Source organism: Rhipicephalus sanguineus, chromosome 5 (assembly GCF_013339695.2).
Source record: "Rhipicephalus sanguineus isolate Rsan-2018 chromosome 5, BIME_Rsan_1.4, whole genome shotgun sequence".
NCBI lineage: Eukaryota > Metazoa > Arthropoda > Arachnida > Ixodida > Ixodidae > Rhipicephalus > Rhipicephalus sanguineus.
The window spans coordinates 184613170-184635576 of NC_051180.1; the positions used below are offsets into that span (position 1 = coordinate 184613170).

The 22407-nt window shown below is 46.6% G+C and overlaps 1 protein-coding gene across 1 annotated transcript in view; it reads right to left on the reverse strand.

Moving 5' to 3' along the window:
• LOC119394507 (endoplasmic reticulum membrane sensor NFE2L1) overlaps positions 1 to 19674 on the reverse strand; it is a 179391-nt gene extending 159717 nt beyond the window's left edge. Inside the window, exon 1 of the mRNA XM_037661814.2 lies at positions 19579 to 19674. Coding sequence (XP_037517742.1) covers positions 19579 to 19632 — 54 coding nt within the window. The 5' untranslated portion in view covers positions 19633 to 19674. The remainder of the gene's footprint in view (positions 1 to 19578) is intronic.
• Positions 19675 to 22407: the final 2733 nt, after the last annotated feature.

Sequence of the window (22407 nt, forward strand, 5' to 3'; positions counted from 1 at the left end):
CAAAGGCCTTAAAGGGACACTAAAGAGAAACAATGAATTGGTTTAGATTGATAAAGTGTGCTCGGAGAACTCTTGTGTAGTTTATTTCACGACCATAGGTTTATTATTAGCGGAGAAAACCAAGTTCAAAGTTTCATTTTTTAAATTTCGCGCCGAACATTGTAATTCGTGACGTAAAATATTTCAAAGAGCATTTAACGTATTTTGGCGCCACTGGCTCGACCAAATTTCCACAAACTCGTTTTATCAAGTCTCTGGCCCCCTCAGAGGTCAATGTACTTCGATTTAACCGATTAGGAACTACGTAGGCCCAAGCACGGCGCCGTCAAAAATATGTGACGTCACGGCAAATGGTGCGGGAATTCCAAGGTGACGTCGCCACCTGTATTTTCTTTTTGCGCGTTTTCATGCTTATTAAGCGTCTTCTCGCAGCAAGCGCGGTGTTTTTGGTATCGTGGAAGACCACTTTACTAATGCTAGAAAAATCGTTTTGCTCTTTAGTGTCCCCTTAATATTCGAGTGCACGAGCATAGCAATAAAGGGTGAAAAGGGTTTCTTGGTGAGCATTGCGCATAATGTGGCTGTATTCCGTTCTTTGTAGAAATGGGCATTTTAGCTAGGCATTTTAATGAAAATATCGGACTTATAATTGAGGCTTGCGGCGATCACTGAAGGTCGTTCGGTCAGTAAGCCGTCAATATATTTTGAACTGATAAGTAACCTGCTTTCTTGCGTTCGCACACGCGCCCTTTTTCATCTTAAGCGGGCTGTGTGTGTGCGCTTTGGTTGTTTCTTGAGTGCATGCTCATGTTGGGCTTCGTGTTTTAGAAGGGCATCATACTGCCTCTGTCATATATACGGCGCTCATTTCTTTTTTTGTAAAACAGTCAAGAATACACTTTAACTGAAACTGAGAAAAACGCGGTTTTTTTGCTACTGACAATATGGTCGGCCCTGCTCCAACAACTTCTTGCAGGTGGGCTCACGTCACCAAAATAGCTCAAATCTATATTGCGGTTAAAATCTATAGACGAGAAAACCTGGGCCAGGGGGCGCTGCTGCGCCTTTCTGAAAAGCGCCCCCTTTTTCGGAAATCTTGTTATGTGGTCGCGCGCGACGCTTTGCCGCTGCACGCGCGCGCGTGCTTTCTCTCCCTCTCCCCCTCTCGTTTTCTGCTCGCGCTACGCGTGCGCTCTTCCACGGCCGGTCTGGAGGCGCGCGCTCGCTCCTTCCTTTCCAACTGCTCCTAGAGTGCCTCGATGCGCGCGCCCCCGCTTAGAGTGGTGTCAGCTTTTGAAAGGGCAGATGCCGCCTCCTCGGCCTTGGCGGCAGCGTGGCCGCCATTTTGAATCCCCCGCTCGGTCACTTGTGCGTGGCGCGCGTGCTGTTTTTGGGTCGGTGCTCGTTTCCCTCCAGTTTTATGCGCTCGCTACCGTCACCATGGCCGGGTATTGCGTGCCGCAGTGCACCAATCATTCCAGAAACGCTGGAAGCTGTATCGTTTTAGAAGATACGAGGTTTCTTTGGACAGTAAAAATCAAACGTGACAAGCGGCATCCGAAGAATACATTATGCACTTGCAGCGTACGTTTCCGGCCGGTATTTCGAATGCACATGCAAGAATAATTCTGCCGGTGTTCACCTTGCGTAATAAATGGACACACTGATATCAGCTACATGCTCAAAATGCTTTGGTTCACGTGTGCATGAATCCTGCATTTTACTTCGCAAACATTCTTTACTGCACTTGGTTGGACCTGTATCTACCTTTGATTTTTGCTTTCGCTATTTTTGTGATTTGAAATGTATCATGGAATATAATTATGCGTGTTTGTCTGCAGATCAGATCCTTCTTTTTTCCTAATAATAATTATTTGTGAGAATTTACGTCCCAAGAACCCCGATATGATTATGGAGGCACCGTATATAGTGGAAGGCTCCCGAAATTTTGACCATCTGTTGTTCTTTAACCTACACATAAATCTAAGTACGCGGGCCTCTGTCATTTCACCTCCATCGAAATAGGGCCGCTGCGGCAGGGATTCCATCCCGCAACCTTCGGGTCACCAGTCAAGCACCATAAATAAAACCACGGCTGGTTCTTGTTTTTTATATTCCTTTCCGTGTTTCAAGTACGCCTTCTGTGCTGGTCTAATGCCCATGTATGTACGTGTGCAGTTAAATGTCTTTTATCCTTCCCTGTTTCTGTGTTTCAAGGTTACATTTTCGTCCTGTCTTAAATAATTACGCACTTCCTGTTTTTTTAATCATTTACGATCACTGTGAATCGACTAGTGGCAGTCGTGTTTTATGATGTAATCTGCTAATCTGCGTTTTATTTGTGTAATTGCTTCTGTCAGCGCAGCGTTAATGCGCACAAACAAATGGCCTGTACACTGGATAATAACGCGTGCGCGCACACACACGCACACATTGAGTATCTTATTTCTTTGAGCAAGCATAATTTATTTATTAATAATGTAAGTCTTGAAGGCTCATACAGGAATGCGCATACAAACAGTTCTCGTGAAGCACGCATGAAAACAAGAAGACGGGGAAGCATTGTTTACAGTAGACACGTTATGTCAGTAAAAAAATACAAGAAACAAAGTGAAGTTGTACAATGAGTACGTCATGGAAAACCAGTTAATGAAATAAAAACTCACAGGCTCCCTTATGCGTTCGCTTAAAGCCATCTTCGCTTCTTCTCCGTTTTTTGCGCACAACATTGCCTCCAAGATCGGAGGCACCTCACCTGGTTTGGCACTGCCTTCGTAATCTGCCCACTTTTGACCAAGCTACGATGTCACGCGATAACGGCATCATATGACGTCACGCCAAATTTGTGAAGCCATGATGACGTCATATGGTGACGTCATCACGTGACGATGATTTTTTGCATCCCTCGTCCCCAACGTCGTGGTACGCTGACGCCGTAGACGCGGGACGCCGACGGTCAAATTTCGCGTTTGATGAGGCATTTAAGGCTTTCGCCTTAAAAAAGACGTCCGCCACGGTGGTATAGTGGTGACGCAGCTCGGCCGCTGACCCGAAAGTGACGGGTTCGATCCCGGCCGCGGCGGTCGCATTTAGGTCGAGGCGAAATGCTAGAGGCCCGTGTACCGTGCGATGTCAGTGCAGGTACCAGATGGTCAAAACTCATGGAGCCCTCCACTACGGCGTGCCTCATAATCATATCATGATTCTGCCAAGTAAAACCCTAGATATTATTAAAAGAGACAAATAAACGACGCCGTGCATCTGCCGCACAAAGTGTAAAACAGTCTTGGAAGCACTCAATGATATGTGCATGCAATTGGGCATGCGAGAATACCTGCAGATACAGAAAAAGAAACTGCAGATACAAAAAGAAGGAAAAACGCACTGATACTGCGCGCATGCAAAGTTTTACGGCATACTACTTAACAACGTATTCATCGTTTCGATAAGGACTCAAGGTGCAACTCGAGGGCCGATACAGTAGCGGCGACAGATTGTGAGCAAGAAATGTCAGCAATAATAATGATAAAGAAGCTTTTGTTTCATTTTAGCGGTATATTAGCACCATACTGTCCCTCGACCCTTTATTCTGTGTACAATATGTATGATGCCATTTATAATAAACGAGTAAATTGTTTGCAAACTTAGCAAAATGAGCCACCTTAATCGCGCTTAGGTAGCTTCGCAACACTAAATTGTGTGTATTCAGATACATATACTGCTGCTGCTGACATGTATACAAATACTTTAAACGATTGGTTGTGTATTTGGAATGCAGAGCTTACGAGAAAATTAAGTAAGTCTTTAGACTTTATCGTTAAGGAAGAGGATTGGTTTTCAACATAACAGTCTACGTCTACCTCTAGCGCATAACACATGCACAGGCCGTCAGCTTACATGAATTACATGCTTCATTAATGAACATTTAGGCAACAACAGCAATAAAAGCTGCCCAAGCTTCAAAAAAGAGAAGAAAAAGAGAAAGCTCACTAGCGTGCACTTATTTCCGGACGTATCTGCGCACCGCAAGCGCTTTGTGTAGCGCGTTCCGCATGCTGCCGAGCTGCGGCGGGATTCGCAATGGCGGCCGTCGTAGCAGACGACGCGCCTGTCCTCACCCTCAGCGGAGCACGCGGGCATCAAGGCACCCTTTAGAGTGGTGTCAGCTTTTGAAAGGGCAGGTGCCGCCTCCTCGGCTTTGGTGGCAGCGTGCCCGCCATCTTGAATCCCCCGTCCGGTCACTTGTGCGTGGTGCGCGTGCTGTTTTTAGGTCGGTGCTCGTTTCCCTCCAGTTTTATGCGCTCGCTACCGTCACCATGGCCGGGTGTTGCGTGCCGCAGTGCACCAATCATTCCAGAAACGCTGGGAGCTGTATCATTTTAGAAGATACGAGGTTTCTTTGGACAGTAAAAATCAAACGAGACAGGTGGCATCCGAAGAACACATTATGCACTTGCAGCGTAAGTTTCCGGCCGGTATTTCGAATGCACATGCCAGGATAACTTCTGCCGGTGATAACCTTGCGTAATACCTCTCGTCAATGGACACACTGATATCAGCTACATGCTTAAAATGCTTTGGTTCACGTGTGCACGAATCCTGCATTTTTCTTCGCAAACATTCTTTACTGCACTTGGTTGGTCCTGTATCTGCCTTTGATAATTGCTGTCGCTATTTTTGTGATTTGAAATGTATCATGGAATATATTATGCGTGTTTGTCTGCAGATCAGATCCTTCTTTTTTCCTAATAATGATTATTTGTGAGAATTTACGTCCCAAATAGAACACCGATATGATTATGAAACGCGCCGTATATAGTGAAAGGCTTCCGAAATTTTGACCATCTGTTGTTCTTTAACGTGCACCTAAATCTAAGTACGCGGGCCTCTGTCATTTCACCTCCATCGAAATGGGGCCGCTGCGGCCGGGATTCGATCCCGCAACCTTCGGGTCACCAGTCGAGCACCATAACTAAAACCACGGCGGGTTCTTGTTTTTCATATTCCTTTCCGTGTTTCAAGTACGCCTTCTGTGCTGGTCTGATGCCCATGCCTGTATGTGTGCAGTTAAATGTTTTTATCCTCTCCCGTTTCTGTGCGTCAAGGTTGCATTTTCGTCCTCTCTTAAATAATTACGCAGTTCCTGTTTTTTAGTCACTTACGATCACTGTGAATCGACTAGTGGCCGTAGTGCTTTATTGTGTAATTTGCATTTTATTTGTGTAATTGCTTCTGTCAGCGCATCATTAATGCGCACAAATAAATGGCCTGTACACTGGATATTAACGCGCGAGCGCGTGCACACACACACACATTCAGTATCTTATTTCTTTGAGCAAGCATAATTTATTTATTATTAATGTAAGCCCTGAAGGCTCATACAGGAATGCGCATACAAACACTTCTCGCGAAGCGTCTATACAAAGAAGACGCATGACAACAACAAGAAGACGGGGAAGCATTGTGTACAGTAGACACGCTATATCAGTAAAAAATAAAAGAAACAAAGTCAAGTTGTACAATGAGTACGTCATGGAAAACCAGTTAATGAAATAAAAACTCACAGGCTCCCTTATGCGTTCACTTAAGACGGCTCGAAAGCGAAAGCCATCTTCTTCTTCTCCGTTTTTTGCGCACAAAGCGCGGTTTTGCATTGCCTCCAAGATCGGAGGCACCTTACCTGGATTTGCACAGCCTCCGTGATCTGCCCACGTTTGACCAAGCTACGATGTCATGTGATAACGGCAGCATATGACGTCACGCCAAAATTTGTGAAGTCATGATGACGTCATATAGTGACGTCATCATGTGACGACGATTTTTTGCATCCCTCGTCCTCAACGTCGTGGTACGCCGACGCCGTAGACGCGGGACGCCGGCGGTGAAATTTCGCGTTTGATGAGGCATTTAAGGCTTTCGCCTTAAAAAATACGTCGGCCACGGTGGTATAGTGGTGACGGAGCTCAGCTGCTAACCCGAAAGTCACGGGTTCGATCCCGGCCGCGGCAGTCGCGTTTAGGTCAAGGCGAAATGCTAGAGGCCCGCGTACTGTGCGATGTCAGTGCAGGTTAAAGAACACCAGATGATCCAAATTCATGGACCCCCCACTACGGCGTGCATCATAATCATATCATGGTTCTGGCAAGTAAAACGCCAGATATTATTATTAATAAAAGAGACAAAAAGGACGCCGTGCATCTGCCGCACAAAGTGTAAAACAGTATTGGAAACACTCAATAATTTGGGCATGCGAGAAAACCTGCAGATACAGAAAAAGAAACTGCAGATACAAAAAGAAGGAAAAACGCACTGATACTGCGCGCATGCAAAGTTTTACGCCATACTACTCAACAACCTATTCATCGTTTTGATAAGGACTCAAGGTGCAACTCGAGTGCCGATACAATAGCGGCTACAGATTGTGAACAAGAAATGTCAGCAATAGTAATGATCAAGAAGCTTTCGTTTCATTTTGGCAGGATATGCGCACCATACTGCCCCTCGTCCCTTTATTCTGTGTACAATATGTATGATGCCATTTATAACAAACGAGTAAATTGTTTGCAAACTTAGCAAAATGAGCCACCTTAGTCGCGTTTAGGTAACTTCGTAACACTAAATTGCGTGTGTTCATATGCATATACTGCTGCTGCTGACATGTATACAAATACTTTAGACGATTGTTTGTGTACTTGGAATGCAGAGCTTACGAGAAAATTAAGTGAGATTTAGACTGTCGTTTCCGGCATAAGGAAGAGGATTGGTTTTCAACATAACGGAGTCTACGTCTACCTCTAGTGCATAACACATGCACAGGCGGTCGGATTACATGAATTACATGCTTCCTTAATAAACATTTAGGCAACAACAGCAATAAAAGCTGCCCAAGCTTCAAAACAGAAAAGAAAAAGAGAAAGCTCACTAGCGTGCACTTATTTCCGGACGTATCCGCCCACCGCAATGGTTATGTGTAGCGCGTTTCGCATACTGCCGAGCGGCGGCGGGATTCGCAATGGCGGCCGTCGTAGCAGACGACGCGCCTGTCCTCACCCTCAGCGGAGCGCGCGGGCATCAAGGCACCCTAACTGCTCCCTAACTCACTCCCGGCCGTTGCGGAGGCTAGCGCGCGCTGGGAGTGCTCGGCTGCCGACTTATCGTGGCGCTTTCTGAAGTTACTCTATATGGTATTCATGGTACCAATGCAATAGAAACATCGTAGGAAGTATATATGATGACTCTGGTAAATTCCGCTTTACAGAAGTGGTGGCGCAGGCCGCTCATATAAACCCGCTTCTGTTGCTCGGCAAAGCATCGACGCGGTTATAACACAGCCTTGTGTTCTTTTTAGGTTTCTGTAACTTCGAGAATAAGTGAGAGGATGAACATTGCATTTGGTTGAGGAAACGGTTTAATAATGGTTTAGGAAATGTTTATTTCAAATGTATGTGCCGGCCGTCGCTGTACTTGAAAATAACAAAATTGCACATTTTTTGTTGGAGGCATCTTAATTCGGGCTTTAATATTAAAACAAATACTGCAAAAAAGTGAAAGTCACTGCATAATGGGGACGGCCACGCTGCAGACGAAGAGGAAACATAAAAAAACTTTCAGAGAATCCTTTCAATGGGAAACAGAATGTTTTCCTTGGTACTACAACGATATGCGCACGGAGAACTGAAAAAAAAATCACTGCTGGTAAAACACTGTAGTGACGATCACAGTTTAAGGAGTCAAGTCTGTCACAGCCTGATATGCTTCCGCGAGGGCTTGTGAATAAAACCAGAAGGCCTGTCATTCTGATATGTTAACTTTTTTGTGTAGTTAACAAGAAGAATCCGGAGAAACTTCTCAGAAATAACATGAGCCAGCACTCTCGCGTGACTCTTGTCCACACCTTCCGGACAGTCCAGAAGTGGCGAATCTTCAAGGTATGGCTCAACAGTCAATTGCAGAGTCTCGAGGATTTTTGTTTGAGGAAGATATTTGACTGCTTTCTCGAAGAACGTCACAATTGTGTCCAGCATTGATAGTAACTCCGGCTTTGAGTAGTGCATTTCATAGGCTTCTTGCTGACAGAGAAGATGATACAAAGGACTGCTCGTTTTGTTTGTCGTCACTAGCATGGCGCATGTTTCGCAACCGACATCAGTGATGAGTTTGGCAATGTAACCACCTACATACACCAAGCCTGAATAGGCAACAGAGTTCGGTGGTTTGCGATGAGGTTCTCGCAGAGCTTCAAGTTCCTCAATAACATCTTCCGGAATAGACACCGCCGCTTCTTCAATGTTTTCGTCGCGAATGCCCATGTCTTTTGAAGGTAGCGCCTTTTCCTTGACAATGTGGGTCAAAGCAGCTGTGACGGCTCTTGCGTCTGGCGCGTCATTGCCCTCGCACATTGATTTTCCAAACAATGCCTCTGTAGGATCACTGTTAAATTTCTTCGTGAGCACATAGTTTACTCCTTTTCTCAGAAGAAATCGGACTGTCTCCACTGTGGACTTCGTGGTGAAAAGCAGGACAGTGTACGTCTCGTCTGTAAAGTTTCCAACGCCAGCGGCGACAGAAGAATCCTGGATGCGCTTAATGTAGCCTGAAAATTCATTTTCCAGCCACAGCAATTTAAGCACACGGGCGTCAGGCATTTTCGCCTCCATCGAATATAAGGTGGTCGGGTCTTAAAAAATATTGTTGTTGCTAGTAGCGCTGCGTGTGCGTCTTCTATTGCCGAGTGCCGAGAAAGGCAGACTGTCCCCACACGCACCTGTACTTCCTTCACCGCTTGCTACAACCGAAAGAAGTAATTAGCACGAGAAATTGGCCGGGCACAGCTGGTTTACAACACGAAGCGCATGCGGCGAAACGCGCTTTGGGCGGTTGGCTCGCGACGCCCTCACGCGGAGCGCGCCGTCGTGACTGTATAGAAAAAGTTCCATTGTACTCCCGGCGGCTGCTCAGGCCGTAAGGGAAGGAGCGAGCGCGCGCCTCTAGACCGGCCGTGGCTCTTCAAGGCGCTCGTGCAGGCGTTCTCCTCTCGCGCTGTGCTGGGCAGCAGTACGCGTGCTCTTCTTACTCGCGGTCAGGGGCGTAGCCACGTTAGGGCACACCGGGCCCGTGCCCCCCCCGAAATTTTTTTTTGCCATAGCATACAGAGCAGAAAATGACACTCGACCACATCTGCCTGCTCGTCCCCACTACAGATCAAGGAGGTGCCCCCCCCCCCCCCCCCCCCGAAAAAAATTTCTGCCTACGCCCCTGCTCGCGGTGCTCATGCTAGCGTGCTTGCGCGCTAACCTGGCGCTGCGCTTGCTCTGACGTTATATTGAACTGCGGGTCGTGATCTCGCGGGGCTAGTGGAGATGGTGTAGAGCACGTTTGTCAAGAGACTGGCCAAGAAAGCCACCCTTTTGGTCGACGGTAGTGCCCATATATATGGTCGAGAAAATGAAAGGTTGAAAATACCTTAGTGCGCCGTGCTTTTAGAATGGTGAAAATAAATGGCACCATGATCGCGCTGAACATTTATGACGAGAACTTCTGCGACCTCGGTATGAAAATAAACGCAAAATAAAGTCAAATTAGTCACCCTGCTTCAAAACGTATGTGCATGTGAGAGAGGCGTTTATAAACGACACAACCAGCATGTACAAAGTCATGCCAACTCGAGTTTGGCATGAAAACCACCTGAAAACGGGTGTGTCCCCCCGAAAACGGATATTAAGCTGGGCTTCTTGTAAACGATTTTTGGGTGAGCTGCACAAGGGCAGAGGATGAAACACCACGACAAGAACAAGGACAACAAAGGGAACGAACACGATAGGACAAGAGCTTCGTTCCTTTGTTGTCATTGTTCTCCTCGCGCTGTTTTATTCTCTGCTCTAATTATGAACCGACGAGCCCTCATCTAGCTGTTACCAATACACAAGGGCGAAACAAGAAAGCTGCATTCGCGTTTGCTAGCTTCGCTGTTCCGTTCGTGCTCAAAAATTCCCCAAGTTTGAGGTGGGCTGTTTTCCTTCTCCTGCGGTTTCCGAAAATAGAACAGTGCGAAAAAAAAGAAAGACACGACTGCTGTTTATTTCTTTCCAATGTCATTTCAGAGCAACATAAGAGCCACATAGCTAAAATTTGTGGAAACGCAGATGCTTACACACAGACACGCAGGCCCGCTGTTTCGGCTAGCAGCACTTGAGCGAATAGAGACATTTTGTGCTCTTTGTCCCAGAAACACGGGCGAGATTTTTCAGTAACCAATTACAATGGCTTTGTACACAGTAGTCATAGAAAGAACGAAATGCTGCAATATCCGTTGCACCCATGTGGCCTCTTTACGCGTTTGAAATAAAAAAAAGGAAAAGTTAAATAGCTTGAGCGCCCGCTTTTGCGAGGCACAAAAATGTTTGTCACGATATAGTGGATGAACGACACACGTAAAACGATCAGAAAGTGTCTTTGTTTTAGTGAGTACTGCGTACGATAAATGATACAAGGACTTTCAAAGGCTTATCAGAATAAACTGACCGAGTTAGTTATGATAAAAAATACAATCGCCATTTGTGCAGTTATATGTGATGAATCTACAATACAGAACCCTTTTGTAACGTGGCTGCCTCACGGGCTCGCAGGCTGCAAGTATCTATAGGATTATCGGAGAGCACCAGTGCAGATACGCAATCGCGATCAAGGTGTTAAATATTTCGTGGCATGCGCAGTACCAAAACGGGTTTTCACATCAGCTCGTGTTCCAGTCTGCTCTTCCAGTCCTGAAGGTAGTGAATGGGCGCGACGATATGAGAGGAGTCGACTAAACTTTATTGCTGTATGCGTAAGGACCACTCGGTCTGGTGGGCCGCTGAAAACCTCGAGGCGACCTTCGAGGTTTTCAGCGGCCCACCAGGGGAGCATTCGGCACTGGCGTCGCGCGCGCAAACTTTAGGTATTGTCGGTATTCACGAGCAAAATTTGGATTTGGCTCTTATACATACTGAAACATTTCGTTTGGGCTTTAATTAGCTTGTAAAAGAAATCTAAATCGCAGCGAATGAACGATATTGTCACGGGGTCGTGACGTCGCGAAGGCAGCAGTCGGCGTGTCCAAGATGAAACTCTTTATTTGGCCTAACTTGTGGCCGGGAAACGTAGTCAAACTACAGCAATACACACTGTTCACTGATAGCGGCGAACAGAGCGTCGACCGTCGATAAACTGAACATCGCTGGGATGCGCAGTCTTTTATACATCACGCATCGCCTTATCACTGGTGGTCGCGCAAGCTCTGGAATAATCTTGACTATTCGCGTCATGTGCGCAATCTTAACAAAATGATCTACTACAATCTGGAATCTTCCCAGACATTCTGGCGCGCTTTGCGCAAGGCAGCAGCTACACGTGCAATTGGCCGGTAACAGAAACCACAGAAAGAAAGGAGCGTGTGTGGCAACATAGCAATATTTTGAGACAGAATTATCATCTCTGTGCTTCCGTTGGTGCCGTCTTTTGTTGCATGGGCGTAATAGGGATGACTAGAAACCGGACTTTAGACAAATGACTATATTGTTCCTTGCGCTCCTATCGGACGCCACTTTGATATACGAGCGTGAATTAGAGGTTAAGAAGGGCTTTTATAGTGTTCTTATAGTGCCTATAAACGCATATTTTTGGCGTTTGTGCCTAAATGCTTAGAAACGCCTATAAATGCCTTTTCAAAATTAAGGGAAGATGACTTAAGGGCTCGTTTTTCTTTGTTAGGCACAATGTTAATGAGAACTAACAGGCAATAGTTATTCTCTTATTGGCATTACTGTGTGTTAGTTCTCATTAATATTTTCAAAATTGGAGCATATATGAACACTATTTAGCCTCAAGTTTTGCTCCCGGGTGCAGCTTGAGACCGTTATTGATCATTACCGCGCAATATTGACTATTCGCAACAACTCCCGGAAACAACCACTGGCAGCAGTGAAGTGGGACGCGCCGGCGGACATTTGCCGCCGCACTGACACGGCCGTTAGCAGAAAGGAGAGTGAAGAGCAAAAAAAAAAAATACAAAAAGACAAAAAATGTGATGTGTGCGCGGCTTTTGTTTTGTTTGTAATTTACTTTGTAAGGTGTTCACTGCAGTAGCGTAGCCAGAATTCTTTTTTTTTTTTGAGGGTGTGGGGGATTCAACCATACTTTATATATGTTCGTGCGTGCGTTTGTATGTGTCCGTGTATATATACGCGTGCAAAACTCAAAAGTTTTAGGGGGGCGTTGAACCCCCCCGAACCCCCCCTCCCTGGCTACGCAGTGGTTCACTGCCAGGGGAGAAATTAGCTCTACGCGATTCAACCACGCCAATAGGAGGAATCCCTCCCTTGTGGTCTTTTAGCGATCTGGCTATCTGCTCCTGCTCTGCCTTTCTCAGTCATGCCGAAAATACACTCAGGAGTGTGTTGATGCGACAGTGGACAGTTGACTCACCGTGCAGAACACAGGTCCATAACACAGGAGAGACCGTGTTCTGCGAACCGCGCGGGAGAAAGCACAATTGTAAGGCTATATTCACGGCCACCTGGATCGGGCGCCCCGATCCAGGTGGCCGTGCTATATTCAGCTGTTGGCGCCTTTGTGCCATCTTAAAGGGACCCTGAAACGGTTTTTTTTAAAGTTTTGTCAGCGTTTAGGCAAGAGCATCTCTAAATCATTCGCACCAGAAATTAAGCGACGCACCGTGTACAAAGGCCACTACGGACAATTATACTATGGTGGCTAGAGGGGGAAGTGTGACGGGCGCTGTATCCCCGCCGTGGGAGAGCGATGCGCGGAACGCAATGAAAGTTCTGGCCGCCGCAAGGGGCGCTGGTGTAGTAGTAGGTGCTCGCGCTCGCCGCGCTTGCTTTGGCTCGCCTGGACTCGTTCGTTCTCTCTGTGCTGTGCCGTCACCTTGTTCGGATGCCTCGCCTTCGCTGTCGTCGTTTGTTTACCCACGTGTCCTGCGAACCATGCCGTCAAATCGCGCAAGTACATGCTTCGTCCCTGGCTGTAAAGCTTTCGGTCTTTAAATCCCCGAAGGATCTCTCGAGGCGAGAGCAGTGAGCTCTAAATAATAAGCGGACTGACAAAGAGCTGACGAAGGACAGCGTTGTTTGCGAGCGGCACTTCGACGTGAGTTTCATCGGAAGGACATACCAACACATTATAAACGGTGAGGTTGTTGAGATACCCCGCGTTTGTCAGAAGACGCTGTGCCTACGGTGTTTCCGAACGCACCGCGAAGTAATTTACCAAAAAAAGAAAAGCAGACAGGAGTGTCCAAAGGGAGCGCCAAAAACTTGAAGTTGAGGAGGGTCAAGTAATTTGACCTCTTAACGTGATAGGGGAGTATGTGACAACAAATGTCTGACACAATTATGGGATGGCAAATGTGTGATAAATAAACATGTTTTACCATTTCCCTTGCATGTATTTAGTATGCATCTAAAGCCGTAAGTTAACAGAAATCATTGGTCCTTGCATAGATAGAACTATCGCTAAAATAATAAAATAAAATGCTCAGTATCAAAGAGCCTCCAGCTGCAGCATTCCAATCTCCACTTCAATTTTCTCAAGGAAACGGAGCCGGAAATTGTAAATGCTTTGAACATTTCGCGCTCAAGAGCACTTCAATTTTCTCAAGGAAAAGTAGCCGGAAAATGTAAATGCTTTGAACATTTCGCGCTCAAGAGAACCCCCTACAATACAGAGGAAATGGAGGGGGGGAGGTGGGTGCGGACTAAGAGAGAGAGAAAAAAAAACGCGCTGCACTGCAGCCAGTATACTCGCTATGAACGATTGTAAACAGTTTACACTTGACCAAGAGGAAAGAACACTTTAAAGTTAGCTGAGCTATGCAGCCGAGCAAGTGGTTTAGTTCAACTGAAGCAGACTATAAATATGGTAAAGCAGCGCAAAAGGAATATGATAATAAGAATGACACAGAACCAGTGCTGAACAGTTCAGCGCCTGTCCTGTGTCGTTCTTCTCGTGTTGTCGTCTTTTTGCGCTGCTTTTACCATGAAAATCAACCAACTAGCCCAGTTTATGCACACTGTAGCAGATTAAACATGTCGAAGCAAACCGATATTAAGACACATTGAAATATGAAAACATGGAGGCACGCCAGTTCCGTCTGGTTTAAAAGCAATGTTGGTTGTCTTTTTTTTTTCCTCTTGCTTAACACCGCTAAGAACTTGCAACACGTGCTTCTTAGCGAAACAAACACGTAGCGCCTTTAACTACACGGGCGCGGGGTATAAGCGATTATTAGAAACAAGTGAAACTAACGTCTAGCGGCCATACGCAAAGCAGGCAAATGCCGCCGCAAGCATGGCCGCAAGCACCTACGGCGCAGGTAGCGCCACCTGGTGTGACCGCCATCTTTCATTGGGAATTCGTACAGCCCTCCGCTCTCGCCCGTCACACTTCCCCCTCTAGCCACCATAATTATACTATCGCGAGATCGAGCGGAACTAGTCGCCACCTGGCGGCTCCTGACTGAACCGCGCCTAGTGTGGCACGGCCGGACTAGGTGGCGGGTGTGGATTGCTCCATGCGTCGTCTGCTAGCCACGTTGTGTTTGCATGTGCGCGTACGTCATGCAGGACCTCAAAAGGCGGTTTGTTCCGCGCGTTAGCTCAACTTTAACCGCTCGTACGTAAGCCTAACACGACGTAAAGAAGCATTTGGCCTTGATCGGCTGTATGTACTGTAATAAGATCAGTGAGTGCACTTGTCGGGAGTGTTGTGTGTGGTCGTCGTACCCTCCGTTCACGAGAGTCATATCAGTGTAGGTGCCGCTCTGTGGTTCAAGCGCATTGCAAAGTGCACTTGGCGTTGTCCTAAAGCATTAAATCTCATGTGAATATAGCCTTTTATCGGCTTGGTGGTAAAAAAAAAAGGCTCTCATGCACTTGCACGTTGTGGTTAGATGTATAACTTCGGGACTGTCGTTTATATGTTACGCGATTAGCTTGAGTTGTGTATGGTCCTGGTCCCACTACACAGAAATATTTCTGTCAAGTCACGTCCGACACTTCGGTACTTAAATTTTCCCCTAAAAAGAACAAAAAATAGAATGACACGGAAATCCCAAAACTGAGTTGCCTTGCGCAATTTTAACTTGTGGCGAAATTTATACAAAAACGCCCGTGTACTTATACAAAACGCCCGTGTAACCTTGAAATACTTATATGCATGGTTCATCTATTACTTTTTCTTTGGTGTTGTCGCTGTTATGGTTACCTTGTACTGCGGATTTTCCCTTTTTATTTTTTCCTGATATGAAGTCCACTTTATTTTGTACGCCCTCTCCTGTATAGGCCTGAAAAGGCCCACAGTATTGAATAAATAAATATAATAAATAAATTAAGGTACGCGTTAAAGAGCACTGATGGTCAAAATTAATATAAACGGCGTACTTTACATTTATGTCGTAGTAATTTGACGCGAAGCCACATATTTTTTTTTCTTTACATTATCTTGAGCGTTTGTGTTGCGTTGTAATAGATTGACGGAAAGCAGCGGACATTATTCGCGTGAAAAAACGTACTTTGGTCCTGTGAAATAACCGGGCCTTTGTTTCACTACTGTCGTGCAAGTAATCAATCGAAGAAAGTTCCGTGTTGTACAGTTACCTTTGTGTACTGTAACCGAATAAAAACAAGCGTGTGCGTGTTAAACGCTTCTGTAGCGCTAAAGCGCCGTCAGCCACATAGCTTTCCTCAGTAAACCTATCAACTGTCCTACATTGGAGAATTGAATAAGAAATGCGGATGAATATTTGAACACGCAGTGTACGAAGTGCTATTTGAACTCATCGTGCAGGAATACGGGCTTTCTTTTTGTTGCGGGGTATCCAGATCAACAAGAAGTAAACACTTAATTCAGTCGCTCTACAGCAGTCCGTAGTAGATAGAACACAACCTGGACATGTACAAATAACACAAGAAAACGTCATCCATTGCGAAAACGGCGACTGTTGCCGAAGGCGAGCAACCCCGTTCGTTGCGCTTCTCTCACAAGTAATAGTAACGTTCGGCGCGCTTCGTTCATGAATTCGGGAATGAAGAGCACACATATTACCAGAAAGCTGCAGTCAACGCGATTTGTTTGCCGGCAATCGGGTCAAATCGCTTGCAACGAAGCGCTGTTGTGTGCGTTTGTATACGCGCCGACAACCGCCTATCCACACTAGCGCGGCGACGGTGCTGCCACCACTAGCCCGATCTCGCGGCGAAATATGGCCGCGAGATCGAGCGGAGTCGCCGCCTAGCGGCTTCTGGCTGAACCGCGCCTACTGTGGATTGCTCCATGCGTCGTCTGCTAGCCCGGTTGTGTTTGCATGTGCGCGTACGTCATGCAGGGCCTCAAAAGGCGGTTTGTTCCATAACCTCCTTGTTTGTTCCGTTGCGTTAGTGCAACTTTAACCGCTCGTACGTATGCCTAACACGATATAAAGAAGTATTTGGCCTTGATCGGTGTTATGTATGCATAACTGTAGTTTATTACCAGCTGACTTAGCTGGGTACAAAGCGTTGCCAAACAAGAGGAGGAATGAATCGTCCGTCAGAGCTACTGTCCACTCCACTTCCAAGGCGGCGCCACGGGCGCTCATGGTTGCCGACCTTATTCACTGGTGAATACACAACTAAACACAACAATCGGCTGTCTATGTACTAGAATAAGATCAGTGAGTGCACTTGTCGAGAGTGCGGTGTGTGGTCGTCGCACCCTCCGTTCACGAGAGTCATATCAGTGTAGGTGCCGCTCTGTGGTTCAAGCGCATTGCAAAGTGCATTTGGCGTTGCCCTAAAGATGAGAAGTATTAAATCTCATGTGATTATAGCCTTTTAGCGGTGCGGTGGTAAAAAAAAAAAGGCTCGCATGTACTTGAGCGTTGTGGCTAGGTGTTGTATAATACATTACGCGACGAGCTTTAGTAGTATACGGTCCTGGTCTCACTACAGAGAATATTTCTGTTAAGTCACGTCTGACACTTCGGTATTTAAATTGTCCCCTAAAAATAACAGAAAATGAAATGACACGGAAATCGCAAAACTGAGTTGCCTTGCGCAATTTTAACTTGTGGCGAAATTTATACAAAAATACCCGTGTACTTAGATTAAGGTGCGCGTTAAAGAGCGCTGATGGTCAAAATTAATCCAAACGGCGTAGTTTACATTTATGTCGTAGTCATTTCACACGAAGCCGCATCTTTTTTTCTTTACATTATCTTGAGCGTTTGTGTTGCTTTGTTTAGATTGACGGAAGGCAGCGGACATTATTCGTATGAAAAGACGTACTTAGGTCCCGTGAAATAACCGGACCTTTGTTCCATTACTGTCGAGCAAGTAATTAACCGAAGAAATTTCCGTGCAGTGCAGTTACCTTTGTGAATTGTTACTGGAATAAAAACAAGCGTGTGCGTGTTAAACGTCTCCGTAGCGCTAAAGCGCTGTCAGCCACGTAGCTTTCCTCAGTAAACCTATCAACTGTCCTACATTTCATGGAGAACTGAATAAGAAATGCGAATGAATATTTGAGCACGCAGTGCACAAAGTGCTATTTCAACTCATCGAGCTTTCAACTCATACGGGCTTTCTTTTTGTTGAGGGGCATCCAAATGAACAAGAAGTAAATAGTTAATTCAGTCGCGCTATACAGCAGTGCGGAGTAGGTGGAACACAAGCTAAACATGTACAAATAAAACATCAAGAACACGTCACCCATTGCGAAAACGCCGACTGTCGCCGAAGGCGAGCAACCCGTTCGTTGGCAGAATGCGCTTCTCTCACAAGTAATTGTAACGTTCGGCGCGCTTCGCGTATTAATTCGGGAATGAAGAGCGCACATATTACCACAAAGCTGCAGTCAACGCATTTTGTTTGCCGGAAATCGGGTCACATCGCTCACAACGAAGCGCTGTTGTGCACGTTTGTATACGCGCCCACAACCGCCTATCCACACTAGCACGACGACGGTGCTGCCACCTGTAGCCCGATCTCGGTCCGTGCCCCCGCCGCCGCTGTCCCAAGCAGTCCGGCGGCGAGACGATCCGGCTCAATGAGGAATGCGTTTCGTTGGTGTTGAGTTGGTGTCTCGTGTTGTCCGTTTTTAGTGAACGTCAGTTTTTGTGGTGCCTGCGCGGAGCACCGCCGTGACTCAGTGCTGCGAAGTTACCACGATGACAGGGTGCTGCGCTCCCCACTGCACGAACCAATATTTTTGCGACTAGAGTAGGCGATAACAAACGGGATATATATTACTATTCGCCCACTGTCAACGGCTGGCTAGCCGTTGACAAAAATCGAACGGGACGGAACGATAAAATTGTGCGCCAATGAATGTATGACTATTCACCTTACAGGTCTATCAAAACAGAATTATTTAGTCCGAGCACTGTGCGGCAATAAAATTCGAAGCCTTACCGAGTGTTTATTTATGCCACAGCTACCTAGATATGCGCAAAATCCTCCTTTGCTTGCGTTATTTGTAAAACACAAAGGTCCAATTCTAACACTTGTTTTCTCGAGCCACCTACTTAATATTTTAAAGCACTGTCTCAAAAACTGCTTGAAACAAGCGATTTGATGAACTTAATTTGTCCAGAATCGTGTCTGTCGAAGTTTGCCTGTTTCTTGTGTAATTAAAAAAAAATATTACTTCCGATAGTGACTGCCATCGAACAGGTTATAGCACCCGTTTCATCTAAATTCATTACTTTTTAGAGTTTAGCTTTTTTTTCTTCGAAGCGAAAGTCATTGCTCCAGCGACGCGTTATGAACGAGTGAGAAAGCACACGGAGCCACTGGGCCGCGTCGGCTCCTACAGTCTGAAGGGGTGGCTTTCCTGAATGACGAGGACGCATCGACGGGCAAGATCGCGGACCTACGCTCAACTCTGCTACCTAAAGGTAGCATATACAGTAACTCTACCTTTGTGGACGGGGAGAGTGGAATGTAAAGAAGGGGTGGAGAAAGGGAAGTAGCCGAAAAGGAAAGCCTGCACCCTGCATCCGCCGCGGTAACAAGTGATGTCGCGGCCGTCGTTGCGCAGCCCCGCACGCGCTGACAACATGGCTGACAATCATCCAAAAATACAGCCAACTGTTGAAAAATATCTGCAATAAACTCTGTTTATCGGAGCAGTCACGTCCTCCGAGTGGAATTACGATGTTTTCTTTATTTTTTCAGATTTTTGTTCATTATCCCTCTAAGCCACCGTAAGGAAAAGGGGCATGTCAAATGGCAATGTGATTGAGAAATGCACTACTATGCACACAATCAGGCACGCGGATAAAACAGTACGCGTCACCAATCTTACCGTGTACAGGCAAGTGCGATTCCAATTTCACCACAAAGTTGTCTGCAGAGTTTCCTTGCCGCGACAACGCATTGCATATAACTCTATGGATCGCGGGAAAGCGGAGTATTCGAATGAATAATGTCATGGGATAACATAATCGCATCTGTTTGTTGTTTGTCATGCCCAAGCACAAAATGGAAGCAAAATCTCCTTGGGCACAGACACGATCAACCTCGAACCAACACGTTCACATACCGTCAATGGAGGCGGCGGCCTAAGCGTGGGCTGGTGATACGTCGGTGCCGCCATGTTGGTCGGAAGGAAGGATGCAGTTTTGTCTGGCTTCTGGGTCTTTTCAAGGTACGTATGTGGTAAGAGACCTTTTATCACGGACAGCGCAGTGTTGCCTAAAAAAGTCAGATAATGAAATAATTATGTGCACTGATCATCGTGTTGTTTGCGCACATGGAAGTAAACATGTCTGAAGCATTACAGACAACACAATTCTACCAACGTACATTTCCGTGCACTACATTTATTCTTTGATGACACATAAATCGCGGACACGCCAGTGAGCAAGGTTGTGTTGCCAAGAATCGCACGATTTGGTTTAATCCAAAAACAAATTCCTGAATTATATTGAGACTTACATAGAGCGCTTGCCTGATTCCATCCATAGCAAGTGTGTCCATACAGGGACAAATCTGCTCATATGCAGATATGTGTTAAAGAAAGATGCGGAAATGCCCGTGTGCTAAGAATTGCATCATGTCAAAAGAAGCCGAAGTGGTCAGAACTGCCTCTTTCTTTGCAACCCTGGTGCATCGTTGACACAGATAAATGATTGAATGATGATGATACGGTCATCGAGTGTTTACACGAGCATGTCGGCTGTGTTATTTTCCGCCGATTGAACTTTTTCTCCGATAGTTGCGACACCCGAGAGATGTGCATTTATCAGACGCCTGATGACACCAACACGTCTGACCGTAGTTTCGCACCCAATCACGCGCTGTTGCACGCATTTGCGACATAAACTTAAAACGCGAGCAAAAAACACGAGTTTCAAGCTTACCCAGCAACCGGCTGGCGAAAGCGAGGAGTTTTCTCTTAGATCTCACTCGTTGACGGCGTGTCAGCGTAGTCGCTGCAGAGCCGCATGGCTCACGGTGACATGCAAGACGCGCTGACCGTGCTGCAGGTACTCAAAACACTGCACAAGGGGCTTCGGATGATGGCACGTCTCGGGACACGGAGAAGGTCGCCGACGGCGTCGTCCGGCCCGACGCTATCGCCACGCTGCTGTTCGTCTCTCGCCCTCGCGCTGTCCTCTCTTGCCTTATCGGCTGCGTGATTACGGCTCAAATCTCGCACACTGGAGCGCGGACCAACTCCACGGGGAAATCGCAGAGTCGTCGCGTGGTGTCAGCGCGGCTTGCCCTTTCCATTTTTCAGTCCTCTGCATTATCGCGATGGCGCGTGGGCCTCGCCAACAGCAGCACGTATCATGAACTGTAGCGATTACTGAATAGAATGTTCCATCAAGATAAAAAATAAATAAAATAAAGACGGAATCTCCTGCTGCGTATACATGGTTAAACGCGAATACGACATGCAATCATCTCGTGGTTCGGTAAACATGGTATAACTACCCAAGCGCTGTGTGTTGTCCTCGTATCCGCGTGTTCTTTCGCGTTACCTCAAGGTTGATGAGATGATTCACCAACAAGCCCGCATTGGAACCTCTGTCATACATCGTTACCGGCAATCTTTAGCTTGTTCGCGTTTCCTGATATATAATGTTGAAACTCGATTTAACGAAACCTGCTTTTACGAATTTGCCCATCTAACGAACGAAAGAAGCGGGATTGATCGAGGGCTCGTTTGCTTGGCTAGACGCAATCTGATGAAACCAACTGACCATGAAGCTAAGGGATGGGTACACATTTCAACTGCAGTTAAGACATAAATAGAAAGATGAAAGACGAACTTGCCGCACGTAGGCACCGAACCTACTTATCCCTCGGATAACTCCTTCGATGCTCAACCAACAGCGGCAATCACTTTCCCATCCACTTTATTGAGTAATTATGTTTCTGTAATCCTGGGAGTGTTAGCCTGCGCCGCTCGCAGCCATGACGGCGACTGTGTAACACTGTTAACGCGATAGCGTTAAAGAGCTCGTTTCGCAGAAATTCCGGTGTCTGCTTGTGAGCGAAAAATCATCTTGTCCGTGACTGAAAAATCGAGAAACATTCAAATAAAATAAATAATACAAATTTTAGATTCGGAATCGAACCCAGACCGTCTGCGTGGCAAAGACGTGTTCTATCTCAAAGCTGTGCTACTGCTTAAAAACCCGATATGAATGTCATGTAGGGAAAGGCGTCTCCTTAACGCACGTAATATTGCGCGGCAGAAGCGTAGAAACGCGCCAGGCGTCAAAACATGTGAATTGCGCAACGAGTACGTGTGTGTTTTAAAGGCCCACCCATTACAAAACACTCAGACATATTTGATCATCATAAGCTGCAAAAGCATCAACAAAGCGAGCAGCTGCGTAGCTTCGCGTGTTGCCTTACGGACGGGAAGATTTCAGTTACTTCCCGTCTTTACTCCCGGAAAGCCAGGGACGAAAGGCAGGCCATCGCGAGAAGCATGGCATCACTTCATTTTCACTTTTCCACCCATTGTGAAGCATATGTCTTTTGGACTCGACCAACGGAGGGGATGGGGGACGCTGTCAGGAACCTCGCAGCGCCCCCCTCCCCCCATGTGACGCCCTTGTGAGGTATCAGTGTGGGCTTGTTGGTGCAGCACGACGCAGGGTAAATGCGCAGAAGACGAGGACAACGAAGAGGCTTGACACACGGGTCTCGTCTCCTGCGCATCCACCCTGTGCAAAGCGGCATTCACACGAGGGAGAAATTCGCGGGGGATAAAGGCAGAACTCAGTGACGTCAGCCGAAAAGTCCCCCGCTCACACGGGCGAGCCGAACGGAGAGGGAGACGCGGTAACTCTGGTGGAGACGTGCGCTTCTGTCTTTCGCGGAATGCGCGTAAAAAAGTAACGACGCTGAGTAT